The 15,270-nt window shown below is 35.8% G+C and overlaps 1 protein-coding gene across 3 annotated transcripts in view; it reads right to left on the bottom strand.

Moving 5' to 3' along the window:
• Positions 1–1,348: 1,348 nt before the first annotated feature.
• Positions 1,349–15,270, bottom strand: part of LOC121432253 — a 31,428-nt gene continuing 17,506 nt past the window's right edge. For 2 of the 3 annotated variants that reach the window (XM_041630107.1, XM_041630108.1), the window contains exon 3: positions 1,349–1,794. In XM_041630107.1, coding sequence (XP_041486041.1) covers positions 1,606–1,794 — 189 coding nt within the window. In that variant the 3' untranslated portion in view covers positions 1,349–1,605. Of the gene's footprint in view, positions 1,795–4,471; positions 6,650–15,270 lie in introns of those variants that run through there. The other variant, XR_005972185.1, reaches the window with a different exon arrangement.

Consider the following 15,270-nt stretch of genomic DNA (forward strand, 5'->3'; position numbering starts at 1 on the left):
CAAACATTAATGTAAAGATATTTACTTATACGCAAAAAAGTCTAATTATATCTCCTTGACTGATTTTTATAAAGAGTTTTGCAACAGTCAATTACAAGTCACAGGTTTTTACAAGGAAATGTTAACACCCTTCAGAATGAATTCATTCATAATTTCAACTCTCTATCCTGGTCTTGAATAAATAAATGGCTACTTAAATGAGAACACTTCTGCGGTTTGCTATATTGTGTTGAAAGAGCGCCCAAATCTTGGGCATTTTCAAAAAAAGATTTGTGTTGAATAAAAATTGCACATGAATGAACAGGTGCATGTGATATATACCAAATAAAGTTTGTCAGATCACTTTTCATGGGACACATTGTACCATGTAACAATTCATGAGATTACAACTAAAATATAATACGCGTTGGAACTTGAGCGAGGCGTACTACTCAGCTCTTTGTGATACATATCCCAGTTGGAATTACTACAAAGGAAGTGAACAATGTGCTCTATTAGATAACAAGAGTAATCATATTTTTATTTTCAAACCAGATGAAGTCGATCATCATCGATGTTCAGGCATGAGATGAAATTGGAATATTATTTTCAAATCATCATCAGGAGACAGCCGCTGGTCATCAAACTGAGAAACATCTCTTTACACTGGCTCAACATTCAATAATGTCCTGTTTTACTGGTAGAAAACAAGTCTATCAATATAAGAGGACACGTCTGAGAATTCATCTCGCATCAATCTTCTCTTTACAGAAGATACACTTACATGACATTGAAAAAAAGGGATGAGAGCAATTGAGAGGGTAAAGAGAGGTAAAGAGAGAAAAGCAAAAATACATATATATTCATGACATTTTGATGAAAGAGAAAGAAAAGGAATTGAAGTTACACAGAGTGAGATGCAGAGATTGGATGAGAAAGGAGGGAGAAGAAAGATAGAGTGTGTGAGACAGAGAAGAAGGAACAGGGGTTGAAAGATATATATTATTATGTAAGTAATTAGGTGATTGCAAAGAAGGAGGATGAGCAGGAGAGGAAGGAGCGATAGAAGAATAAGGAGATGAAGGAAGAGAACGATAAGGAAGAGGGGAAGTAGAAGATGAAGGATGAAGGAGAAGGAGGAAGGAGATGGAAGAGGACAAGGAGAAGAAGAGGAAAATGAGGAGAGAAAAATGAGGAAGAGGAAAATGAGAAATAGAAATAGAAAAATAAAGACTAGGAGGAAAATTAGAGCAGAAGAAGTTTGAGAAAGATTTGAGGAAGGAGAATAGGAATGGAAATTTTAAGAAAACTTAAAAAAATGATGAAATAAAAAACAAACTTTTGTGGAAGAGCAGGGGAGATGAAGATACTTCAATACCTAATATAGAAATGGGGGACATGAAACTCATTTTATATACAGTCTGGATCAAACTGGAGCGATGCTTCTCCGCATGAGTCATATTACAAACGAAGGAGACGCAAATATGTACTTGACATAGCGAGGGGTGTTATGTTTCACATGACGTAAATCTGCAAATTGACATAAAGCCTCTGTCTAAAACTGGACACCTCTCCAAATTGAGACATTTTCATCCTGGGAGATATTTTTTTTGTGTGTGTGAATCTTTAATTTCTTTTGAAATAGACCAGGTAAAGAGATGAGGGAACAGACAGATGGAGAGTGTGGAAAAATCGATTCCCAGCAACAAAAGAGCAACAACAAAAAACGATGGAAAGAAAAGAAGATAATTTCCTTACCTTTGGGCTACCATCTTGCTTGGGTTTATCCTTAGCGAGAGTCCCAAAGATCGTCGGCTGTAGGGGAAAACAAAATTGAGACACTTATAAAAACCTGGGACAATACCCAATGGCAAGGGAATACATGCTTTAGGCATTACTTTGGATGATAATATCCCAATCTTCAAATTGGCAACAATTGCTCCTTTAAACAGACCTGGGGGTGTTTCACAAAGATTTAAGTATGACTTGGAGTCACACTTAAATACCGAGTTGTGTACGGTATGAAAGGCTTGACCGCATTGGTCAGATTGTGCCATGAGGACGCGCACTACTGTGCATCTATCAATAAGATCGCGCGTTGCATATACGCATCGGCATTTAAGTGCGACTTAAGTCATACTTAAATCTTTGTGAAACACCCCCCTGGAAGTGAAAATAAGAGGCAGGTGAAATACATAAACCAATGCTACAATGGTTATTACTTGATGAAGTAGATGCCTGTAAAACAAAATTTAGATTAGTCAAAAGTGTAGAAGATTAGTTATGATTTGACAGCTTTTATAATGAAGCAAAAGCCTGGAAAAGAAGCCATTGAAAGAGAATTGGTCATTGCAAGATTGCATACTGATATCATATGTACAATGTATAGCATCAAAGATGGAGTAGGGCAGCATGCAACATTACATTTCTCATAAAAATAATTTTACTTTTAATTCAAATTCAAAATCTATTAGAACTGCTGACTGTAGCTCAAGATCAAAACATTCATTAATTGTCCTCACTTGAAATGCTGATGTAAAAACATATAAAAATAGTACATTTAAAAAAAGGACAAAAAGGAATGCATTCACTAATAAAGAGAATATTAAACAATTGTGCATTTACATTTTTTTTATAAACATATTCTTTTCCAGGTATAAGGTGTAATTAGAAGCAACAAAGAAGTTAAATTATTCAAATATACAAAAAAAATCAATGGGTTAATATCTAAGGAAGATGACAAGACAAAACAATATATATATTAACAATATTTAATAAAAGAGGTAGCTGGTTCCTAAAAAAAAGAAATTATCTGATACATAAAAAGAAGGTAAAAGGCCATAATGAATAATTTTCTTTTTCCCCAGGCATTTTTTACTCTTCATTGGAGAAAATGCTAAATGAAACCTGTCATCAAGGACCACCTGCCGGAAAGACCAGGTTTCTATATAGTCTACCTAGAGGTTGATTTGACATTATGTTTTACTACAAATATAGGTGAAAGAGAAATAAAACTTGAATTCTTGAGAAATGTGGCTCGGTAACTCCACATCTAAAGGAGATAGCTGATCTAAACTGTGTGGAGAAATGACATAAAGATAATGCATGTATGTGAAAAGACCATCAATTTCAGTTCAAGCTCAAAGAGCGATCAAATTACAATTAGGAATGCATGCAGTAATCTGGTGTGCCGTGAGCCATTTAATTACTTGAAATCCAGGGTAGTTTCCCCATGAGTACAATATAAAATCCCCTGTTGCGGTTAAAAGTATTCCGATAATTCTACCTGATTCTGTGGTTGTTTGATTAAACACATTGGCTATGGCCAACTGAGTCTTATCGGCATCAAGCCTTTGTAAAAAAATAATCCAGGGGTTAATGGGTTAATGCTGGATGTAATGCAATGTAAATACTATACAGTTGAAGAAGAAATGGAGTACTCAGTGTGCATCCGTGTAGATCCCTTAGTGTACAAAAAGCTAGCATTTAATCAAAATTGTCTTTAGTCCAAATACATGTAAATACAGTTAACCCATTGACTACTAGATTCTGCAATTCCCATAGGCTTTGTGCATGGAACACCCTGTTCCACAAGACAATGGGTAAACACAAAATTTCCTTTATAAAATGTCTTTGTATTTACAATATTTTTGCCGCCATTGTTAATGTAATACATTCATTCATTACCCTATTTGTTACTTTTCTTAGGTTTGATTGTGATTGTATCTAGATTACACCTCATTTATCATACCATCAAAAACATTAATTTAATGTGAACGTAGTCACATAGATAACCCCCCTGAATAATGTACAACAGATTTCTAAATTTATATCGATCCGCTTTAATTTTATTTAATGAGGTAATTTCGACTTTATAATGAATCTTCACCATGTACCCCAATCAAGCCAAAATTTTTCTTAATCTAAACTTCTTTCATAAATTTGGATGTACATTTCAGTTTTTAAAGTTTTTAAATTGTTGATGCATTATTTTCATATTTGTTTGAATTCATCTAATTATGTTAAATTACTAGAATTTTTCGAGAATACTAGGCTACTCAATTATGCACTCCCCGAAACCCTTATTTCTGCAATTTTTCCATAACTTTCTACACAATATTCAAATTTTTGCAATTTATTTCTTAAAACACTATTCTTTATATCAACAAATTCAACTTCAAGTAAAACTCTATAATAGTAAGTTGATACGCGTTGGTTTATCATGTCTCCAAAGTTTACTAGAATATTGATTGGTTATTGGACATTTCTTTCAAAAAATATTTGTTTACTTTCACTGTTGTTGCGGTTATGATAATAAAACCTTCAATAAAACAATTCAATAAACAAAACAGAGGCATAAAAACAATGTAGGAATATTGTCTCACTGTCATGGTCATTGAAAATAGTTGTTAGTTTGCATCCAAAGAATGATTCGTACATCTATAGTACATCCAATTCCATATTCTCAACACCCTAAACAACAAACACTTACTGCAAGGGCCACTCCAAATCGGAAGAGGTCCTCCCGTATCAAGGAGTGGTGCAGGTGGAGAGCATCGTGCTTGGGCGCGAAGGATCCGTCCGCCCCAAAATTGAAGGCCACTGAACTACAATGGCACACCTTGTCCCAGATGAAGGTGGTGAGGTCATGAGGTGGCGAATTCCCATTTCCATGCATGGTTCTCCTAATACATGGTGGGTATCCACCATGTAGAAGGTAGCCAAAAAGATGGATAGATTCTGCAGGCGTTGTCCGCTTTGGGGCTTCTTTACCACTTATGCATATTTTCACAATGATTAAACTCCATTCTCTAGTGGTTTGTCAATGCTTATCTGATGCTATCAAGAAGAGTTCTCTCCAGAGAAGATGTCACTCTGATTCGTTTATCAAATAAAGGATCTTCATTAAATAATTAAAACCAGAAGTTGAATGTCCTTTTTAGTACAAGTTCTGGAGTTTTTTTTTCCCCGATCAGTATTGTTGATCCTCTCACAGACTCTGCCTCATCACATCATCAAGGTATCCCCTAAAGTCTGGTTAGGGCAATGAAAAAACTACTGAAATTACATTTAATGTTTTTGCTTTACACATTGTAAAAAGCTATGAGGTGCAACACATCCTCAGAAAATCTCTTCAAAACGGAGAAGTAAATTCTAAAACTGCATTTCCAATAACTTGTACTCCAACTTGTATTCTCTATCTTCCAATGAGATGCTGTTCAGAAAATGGGCAGACATGACTACAGTTCCATGAAGAGCCAAAGACTACCATCCCATGTGCTAGAGCATCATTAAGCAATATCAGCAGGATCAAAAGCAACACCAAGGAAAACCCTGAGGCTATGAGACATCTACCTACGTATTGGTTACAACAAGGATTTCAAGAATATATTTTCTCACTTTCCAATAACCATGGCAACCACCACTCAAAAGATTTTTCAATCTACTTTTGTCGGTACTTTTCATGAATGATTCGCATTACGCAGTCAGCGGTTTCAATCCAATTTTCCATGTTGGGACCTGACAAATTGGAAATAATAATCTGTAAAGTGCTTCAGCAATGTCCAAGGCAATACAAAGAAATGTTTATTCTATTTATCATACATTACAAAGGAAACATGTTTTACAGATACATGTAGATATCACCCCACCCTCTCTCTATTTCAACACACACACACATATACCCCCAGCTCAAATACTATTTGATTTACAAAGATAGCAAAATATCAAAAAAACAAATGAGAACTGGAACATGCTTTAGGAACTTTGGAGAAACGTTCAGCAAATTATCTGTTGTGGATAGAATTCAATACATCTCTGACTGAAGCCTAGAGCAAAATCACTTTGGCATTTAAAGAATACAATTTAACATTCTGCTGCTCTGATGAAAACTGATGATATTGCCCATACTTTTCTGCAAGAGAACATCTTTTTGCCACAAAAATTGACAAAACAATTTTGAGCTGCCGAGGGATTGTCTTTGGCCTCTAATAAAACACTGCTTCATACACATCCAAGAGAAATGGCATCAGGCATGATTGTGCATTAGGAAATCAATTGGCGACGCTCTCGTAAACATCTCAAAGTGGCACAGCGCATAAATTCGGTCGAACCAGCGTAATGGCACTTCTCTGTTCCCCCAAAACAAAACAAGGTCCTCTCTGGGAGCAGGCTATGTTTATAGCAGATCTTCAAAGCCGATCCTGCATAGAAACAAACCAATACTGAAGTGGATAGTATAGGAGGATTGTTGGAGCCTGTAAAGTGCCCTCTTTTCCAAAAGGCCATAAATGTTTAGAGCAGTGTGACAATGCATAGAGATGACCAATTTCACCAATACGATTAGTTAAGTGGTCTATTCCCGAAGAGCATCACAGGACCATCATTACACAAAACTTAACAATTGATCACATGGGACTGATTTCAAGACTTATTACATTGATCAGTTTGTAATATCAATTGTCTACATAAATGGATAATTAGACTTTGTGTAAAGTAGTCTTACACTTTAAATATTAATATAATCCAATCTTACCACTAACTTTGGTTACCAAACATAAGTTTCCACTTTAAAAGCAAATTGAGAGTGAAACACATGCATTGGAGTATATTTCCTTCAGCATACATTTCCACAGCTGAATTATTAATATCTGAAAGTAAAGTATGAATCTATAGGTCATAATTGGGAATGTATTATCAAAGATGTGTGTAAAAGAATTCAGTTCAAATCTAGACTATGAAGCACAACACTGCAAAACCTAACAACTTTTTATATGTCCTTTTCTACAAATATGCAAATTTATGCAAACCATCCTGAACTTTGGATTCACACAAGCAAACCCACTAATATGCTGAATAAATGATATTGAATATCAATTTACTTGAAAGTTATTTTATACCATTTGATAGCAAAAAATAATGCCTGCTAATTCGTATTCAAGATTACTTGGAAATCAGTCCATACCAGTAGAAAGCAAAAAATAATGCCTGCTAATTTTGTATTCATGACCCATACACATCATGATGGTATAAACATTCCTGATTGATGAGGAGCTCAACGGGCAATGGAAAGGCAATTATTTGTTGTCATATAACACATAAATCCTCTTGAATATGGAATAGATACCAGGGTATAAATGTAGATATCAGTCAAAGCTTCACATATTACTTGAATCGCAGATCAAGAACACATTTAGACAGAGATAAGAGAATTATGAAGTAAAGCCAGTGAAAGTTCGATATGGTTGAAAATTTTCATAGATTGAAACATATCCATTTTTAAAAACAGATGTAAAAGAAAGATAAAATCCTAGCATTTTTGAGGGGATTTCAAAATATCCCTTTTGGTCCTTTTTTCTTTCATTGCATATCCAATTTATCTTCACATCACTTTAAATTTCCAATAAAAATCATCCTTAAAACCATAACAATCAATGCTTCTAAAGAATGAATTTCATGCATGTTCCCACCTATGGACCACACATGTGTTGATTGTGGCAGATACAGATAAATGCCTTTCCAAAACCAAGTCACATTGCAGGAAATTTAATTCTAATCTGACAACTTCAGAGGTTTTTTTTAATCATCTCAACACATAATTCAAGCATAATTCAAGTTGTGGTTGGTGGTGCATTCCTCTCCAAGTTATCCCAACACATTGTCAGAACTTACATGATTTTCACGTCTTTGAAAAATAAAAGTGGACCCATAATTGACCCCTGTGGTACCCTATAATCTAAAAGTCCTAATGACTAATGACCTGTATAAAGATGAGAGCTGTAGGTTTGTTCTATTGATTCTATCTTTAGAAAATAAAAGAATATAAAACATTTGAATTCAACGTAGAAAAAAAATGCAGCTTTAAGAAACCCGGGAGAGAACAGATCTCTTAGTTAAGATCCTCGGAGCATGATGACATAGAGATGCCTAACTAGTGAGGTGTAGCCAAACATGTCACACATCTAATAAATCTCTGGCAGATGAAATAGGAAGGGTGGGATGCAAGCATGAATGCCCATTGAGATGTGCTTGCCTGCACAGAAGAAAACACATCCAAATGAGATGCCTCTATCTCTATTTTTGTCTCCTCCCTCCATTTTTTTCTCTTCCTCGCTATCTCTCCCATTTCCTCTCATTGATATTTACCAGTCTCTATTTCCTATTCACCTGCATTTTCTTAAAATCACTGAAAGTTCCAGGCTAAATCTTATCTTATTTGTAAGCCCATATTCTGTCATAATATCTCGTCTAGACATTCAAAATGCTTTGAATATTCAATATAAGTGTACTTTCTCATTATGAAATATACTCTTTGCCTATCCTGAATTTGAAACCAATTCTCTAACTTCCCCTCCCATCATGTGTGAGTAATTCCTGTGTGTTATTCATATTTGCCCCCCCCCCCTTCTCACTCACCTTCTATTCTCTTCATATCTGATCTTCACATATTTTAGCCCCCCCCCCCTTCAAGAATGAAAAGAATGAATCCTACACTAAATTTTTACAATATAAAGCTGAATTCACTCAATTTTTGGCCAATTTTAATACCCGGAAAATCCAAGACAACCAGATACAACTGTATACAAAATCATACTGATTTGGTATACTTGAGTGATAGCACCAACATCTGAGACACCATCATGTGGCATTTCTAAATCCCATTTCCACTCATAGCTCTCTTCAACAAATGCAGACCATGAGATGCTACACAACGGCCTCTGAGACACAGGATCAGAATACATGAATCCACCTTGCAAAAATCAAGTCCAAAGGCTTTCCATCAAGTACACTTCCACTGTATAATCCACATGGCCCAAGTGAAACCACTACCTTCCAAAGAAAGTTGCACAATCCGACTGTTGATGCATGCACTACTACCAGCATACCCCGAGCTACACAGGCATCCACCTGCTCCGACCACCACCACCTCGCAATCGAGGCACCCACGATTGTTAAACGAGAGAACAAGTGTGCAAACACCCCATTGTACCGCTCTTCTCAATTTTCACTTTACTCCTCGGTCAATCAAAGCGTCCCTGCATCAGAGAAAGGGAAGAAAATCCTTGAAAGTTTGCATTCAACCACTGCACACCATCCGTCCGAACTAACCAGGCATCCAGAAGATGCACTTGCTCATTCACCGAATGCATCGGGATATGGAGCGATGTTCCTTTCCCCGATTCTCATTGATGACAACAAATTTCAAAACCAGAATGCATGCATGTGGGGGATTCGGCAACGCTCAATTGCTTTTCTGGTGACCGTACTCCACTCTCATCTTAATCAAACCCCTCTAAAATACACCATTCCTGCATTCCTCCGCCTTTCCCCCCAATTTTCATCTCCTCGCGCTCCGGGGCGGGAGTGCCAGAATCGGAATGAAGCGTAAAGGGGTAATAGTGCAATATGCCTCATATTGGATTATTTTTGCCAATACATGTGCTCAAAGCCATGGCTAATATATGACGGGATTGGGAAGGTGCATGCCGATTTGGGATGTAAAATGAATTGAAGCGTGCACTATTAGAGCGCATCTGACAAGCAATATTTGCAGCATTCTTTTGCTATTACTCTGAATCAAGACTGGAATAATGAATTGTTTCCTTTAATAATACATGAAATATCACAGCTGTAGAATATTGCTTTTATAAATATAAATTTTAATGAAATGTGCACCATATTTGACATTGAACAACAAAAACGGTCTAATTTGGCTCCAATGAAATTACTTGTTTTTGAATATTGGAAAATATGACTAAGGAATAAGGAGAGCAAGTAGGAGGTAATAGGTGGAGTAATAATAATAATAATAGTAATAATAATAATGACAATAATAATAATAATGATACTGATAACAATTGTACAGTTATATTGCAAAATTCATATATGGATATGCTAAAATATACATATGAAAATACTTGGCAGGTGAACAGGAAGCTACAGTTAACAAGATAAGCAAAATATGTTTGATTTAGTCATAATTAAACAAAGGGAAGCCTACTGTCTCTACAAATCACAAAAAGTTATGAAAACTCTCTTAAAAAGGGTAGGTTTCCAGTTTGGTTTTGAGTAGAGTGAATATGGCATGATAAAAGGAGAAAAAGACAGTTGAAATCATAAAAAATACTAGTCTTCACACTACCTAATATGTTTTGGATGTCAAATATTTTCAACATTCAGCAATCAGAAAAATAATGTATACTGCTCCGATATTTATGAATTTCAGTTGTAAAAATGGCATTGGTTGGCTGAGAATTGGAAAATCAGTGCTACTCTTCAGTAATGCCATTATTATCATCATTTTTAAATTCATCAACGCAAATGAAGTAAACTAAAATTGAAATAATAGAAATCATCACAAAAAAACTAACTGCATAGCATTTCCTTACAATCTCATGTTCAAAATCATACACTTAACAAAATTTTAGTTATATCTAAAGCAAAATTGTCTAAAACTGAGATTTTCCTCTTCTTCTAAAACAAAAATGTGGAAAGGTTGAGATCCTTCAAACAGCTCCTGAAAGCTCTTCAAATCTAACCCATCAGCACTGCCATGATTGTTGATGCATTTTAAACATGGTGTGATGTAGGCTCTGAGACACAAGAGTTGCATAATTCATAAAGTCATGTTTGAAACAGTCGTCTACAGAATGATTGATGAGTTTATACACTGGAACAACTATGTATGTTTACCCCAAATATGATATGCATTATTCATAAACATGATTTTTATCAAGTTGCCCACATCATGCCGTGCAATTTTTAAGTGAATTTTGAATCAGAAATATCAATTCAGCATAAAAAACACATTAAATTTATGAAGGTGGGTTTTAGTTGAGAGTGAATCAAACATGTCAGGGTTGATTCCCCCCCCCCCCCCTCCTCCCCCCTCCCACCCGCCGACTGATAGCTTGGATAAAATTCCACTTTGTAAAGTCAACTTTCATTCATTTATTTTTCTTTGATATGAGAATATTTAACAATTTCGCAGTATTTTAAAACGCCAACATGTCTGCTTGAAAGGCAATGATTTTTATGAAATAATGCTTCCACATCATCAATGCTTGTTTACTTCTTTTCTGCTCTCAGTGTATATATTTCATTCATGAACTTCAAATCCATACAATGAACTGATTATTAGAAAAGGGGAATTCTAGTCATATATAAATACTGCTTCTTTTTGATCTCTCACTTTACAAGGATGATTAAAGGAAATTGATTATTGATTCAGTCTTGCACCATGTTGGGGCAAAATGGACAAAATAATTATGGCAAATACTTTGTGCTAACATCGACTGACTATTCAAAATGCTAAATATACTGGTTTAAAATAGGTACCTATCATAATAGAGGTCCTAGATCATGATAAGTCTACATCACTGTTTATCACTTTTTACACACTAATAGTATTTCCATTTGAAATCAGAATAATACAAAGGAATTTAAACATAATTGTGCAGATTCTCATCTCTAGCAAGTAATTTACAAGTTCCTAAACCATTTTATTTGAATTCTTATTCTTATCATTTCTCCAAACCACTTCTCAGATCAAGCAGGTCTCCCTCTCTAACAAAAGAAAAGTATCAACAGTTCTATGTGAATTGGGCCAAAGGGGGTCAATTCCTGTACAATCTTGCAGAACCTAAAATTCAGCTGGCATATAGCCCAGTTTTGACAATTCCCAAGATAGTCATAATCATGAATATCCACTTAGATCGGTTTATCATCCCAACTGCATTATTTTTCATTTTTATTATGAAATTCGATGCCATATTCAATTCCATTTCACAAGAGTTTACTTTATATGATCCAATATTCTGCCTCATGAATTATAGATAACTTGGTGTAAAAACAGTGACCAATAAATACCTAGAGTATAGTCTCGATATTGAAGCACAGTTTATTATGGCAATTTTGTTAACTCTACTTTTAATAACTGATATATTATTATAAAATCCATCTTTCTCTTTCCTTAGCCTCCATTCCACCCTCATCCATATTATTACCTTTCACAGACCTGCCAACCTCTGTATTCTGTAATAAAAAAAAATGCATTTTTCCCAAAAAAGTGTATTTCATAATAGAATGCTTGGCGCTCTCGCTCATCGCAGCACTCAAGCTGCAAATGCGCACTGCTCTTGCAGATGAAAAAAAAACATTGAAACATGTGTATCTCACCCTGGTTTTTACAAAATGATTAAAAAAAAACAAGTTACCTAAAATTACATTGATCTTATAACCATATTTGTGTACGTTTTACGAAATAGACACGTATAGAGAGGATTTTTTTCAATAAATTACTATTTTGTAAAAAATGAAATAAAGAAAATTTTTTTTTTTACGAAAAACATATGTTTTAAAGAAAAACGTACTGCCATATTTTGGTTACAAAAACGCACTAAATACGCCTAAAACGTGCTGGTGGGCAGGTCTGCTTTCATACCCACGTTCTATTCTTCATCAAACCATCCTCTCATTCTATCATTCATGCCCTCACATACACAAACCATATGACAAACAAAGATTTGCTCCTGAAATGTATCCCCTTTTTTCAACAGAATACAATAAGCATTGCTTGACAAACTGGCATCGTTAGATCATAAGTTCATCAAAATGCATATTCTAAATGCTCAAAGAATTCAAAATATCAGCAATGAAATAAAAATATCAGCTGGACTTATATATGGCAAAGTGTTCCAGCTAATTCACTGATAAACACTCAAGATAAGCGTGAAATAAATAAAAACAGCAAAACAACAGTCCTCAAAATTCCACACAAATCTCGAAGCATCACATAATACTTTACTATCCGATGAGTTTATCCTTCCTTTTTATCAAAATCAATAAGCAACACATTCACTACCAATTAGAAATATCCAGGAGTCTATGACATCATTCAGAAACAATCTTCCATAGTCCATACAGCCAACTTCAAACACTAATCAAGAGTATTCACTACGCTTTCACTTTTCAAAAATGTTATTCGACAGGTTCTGTGGTCAGCTGAAGGGTCAGGAAAAGTCAAACTGTTAAGGATGGACACTCCCAATAAAAAATGACCTACTCAGGACCCTGACTGATCACTCTGAAAATAGAACTATTGCTGCAATCCTCTTCAAATTCATTGTCACAAATTAGCAATAATACAAAGTAGCATCATCAATACTACTGTTTGCTCCTGCTCCTACCAATACCTCCACCATTTCAATCATCAACATTACATCCACCTTTCCCATTGATACCTTAATACCACCTTCAACACCATCACTTCCATCATCATCAACATCATCATCATTATCATCATCATTACCATCACCATCATCATCATCGACAACATTATCATTATCATTACCATCATCGTCATCACCATCATCATCATCATCATCATCACCATCACCATCATCATCATCATCATCGTCGTCAACATTATCATTACCATCATCGTCATCATCACCATCATCATCATCATCGTCAACATTATCATTACCATCATCGTCATTATCAACATCATCAACAGCATCTTCAACAACATCACCAACATTATCTCTGCTATCACCTTCATCACTTTCACCATCATCAACATCTTCAACAACATCATCACTATCATCACCAACACCACCGTCATCACCATCATCACCACCACAACCATCATCATCACCTCCACCACAACCATCATCATCATCATCATCATCACCACCACCATCATCATCATCAACACCACCATCATCATCACCATCACCATCATCATCATCACCATCATCATCCTAAACATCATCACCACCATCATTGCCGTCATCATCACCACCATGATTTCAACGATCACCATCTTCAACATCATCAGCATCCTCATTTATCAATTATCATTCAAACACCATTGCCATGCAATTATCCAAACAACTTAATTTCTAAAAATTACAATAACAATCAACAATCATGATAGCTGGCTTTTTCCAGAGGGCAGAGGGAACAACTAATACCCTTTTCATAAACCTATCCTCCAATTAGCCGCCTAAGAGTAATGCGGATAATTCAATAAAAATTGCATTCATAAACTCCGAAAATAAGCCGCATTATTTTTACGAGCGCCCGTCCTGAAAAAGGCGGATAATCGCCATGACAACTGGACACGCCCCCTCCGATGCGGTTGTGTTGGAAAAGGGTGACCTTGTGACCGCACCATGGCAATTATCCGCATTATTTGGAAATGCGTTCATAAACTCAAAATCTTATCCGGATGCCGCTATTATGCGGATAATAGCAGCATCAGAGTAATGCGGATAACTCTTGTCCTCCTCCAATTTTACGACCAAATTATGCTGCTATTAGCCGCCTAATTCATTTTAATTGGGTTTATGAAAGGGGTATAAGAAAGTTCCATACCTAGGTGCAACTATCATTACCCCTACTTGAGGTTGAGCTTGTTATCCAATTAGGCCCTCTTTTCATTTCCAGCACACACTCAACCTTTAACCCCCCCTAATTATGATCATGTCAGCATCATGAATCAATGCTAACAAGTACAGTAATGAGGCACTTCGGATAAAGTGGAATATACTTCACACACCATGACCTATTCTTATCAGACAAAGAAGATGACTCACGATACAATCAACAAATCCAGTGTAACCATGACCTTGCACGACCACCATGATACAGACAGTACATGATGTGTGGTTCTGACACTCTCCTTTCAAACATAGGGCTGTGGGTTCAAATCCTAACCATGGCATATTTTCCTTCAGCAAGAAATTTATCCACACTGTGCTGCACTCGACCCAGGTGAGGTAAATGGGAACCGGAAGGAAATAATTCCTCAAAAAGCTGTGTGCACCTGAATAGGTAGCCTAGCTTAGCCGCGTTAATGATAATAGCAGGGCCCACTCGGAGAACAGTTTTCGGAACTGAAGTGGCTACCCTAGGGAAATATACCATTATTATTAGTAGCATTATTATTACAGTACAACCAGGCAGCATAGTTCATACATCCATGATTATACCTTAACAAACATTAATAAATGAGACTTGTTTTTTGTAAGAAAATGTATATCCGATATCAGCAAGGAGTTCTGTTTTAAACTCCTTGACATTGGAGAGAAATAACTGCTCCTGCAGAAATCCCTCACATTAAGCCAAGCATGAACTCTAACATCAAACCTAACCCTTACCCACATCATAATCCTCGCATCATTCAAATACATCATTCTGAACCAAAACACAACAACCCTATCCCCTAACCCTTCATTTTCAGAGAAATAAGGGGATAAGCAATCGTCGCAGGAGCAAATGTCTTGT

This window comes from Lytechinus variegatus, chromosome 18 (genome assembly GCF_018143015.1).
Source record: "Lytechinus variegatus isolate NC3 chromosome 18, Lvar_3.0, whole genome shotgun sequence".
Classification (NCBI taxonomy): domain Eukaryota; kingdom Metazoa; phylum Echinodermata; class Echinoidea; order Temnopleuroida; family Toxopneustidae; genus Lytechinus; species Lytechinus variegatus.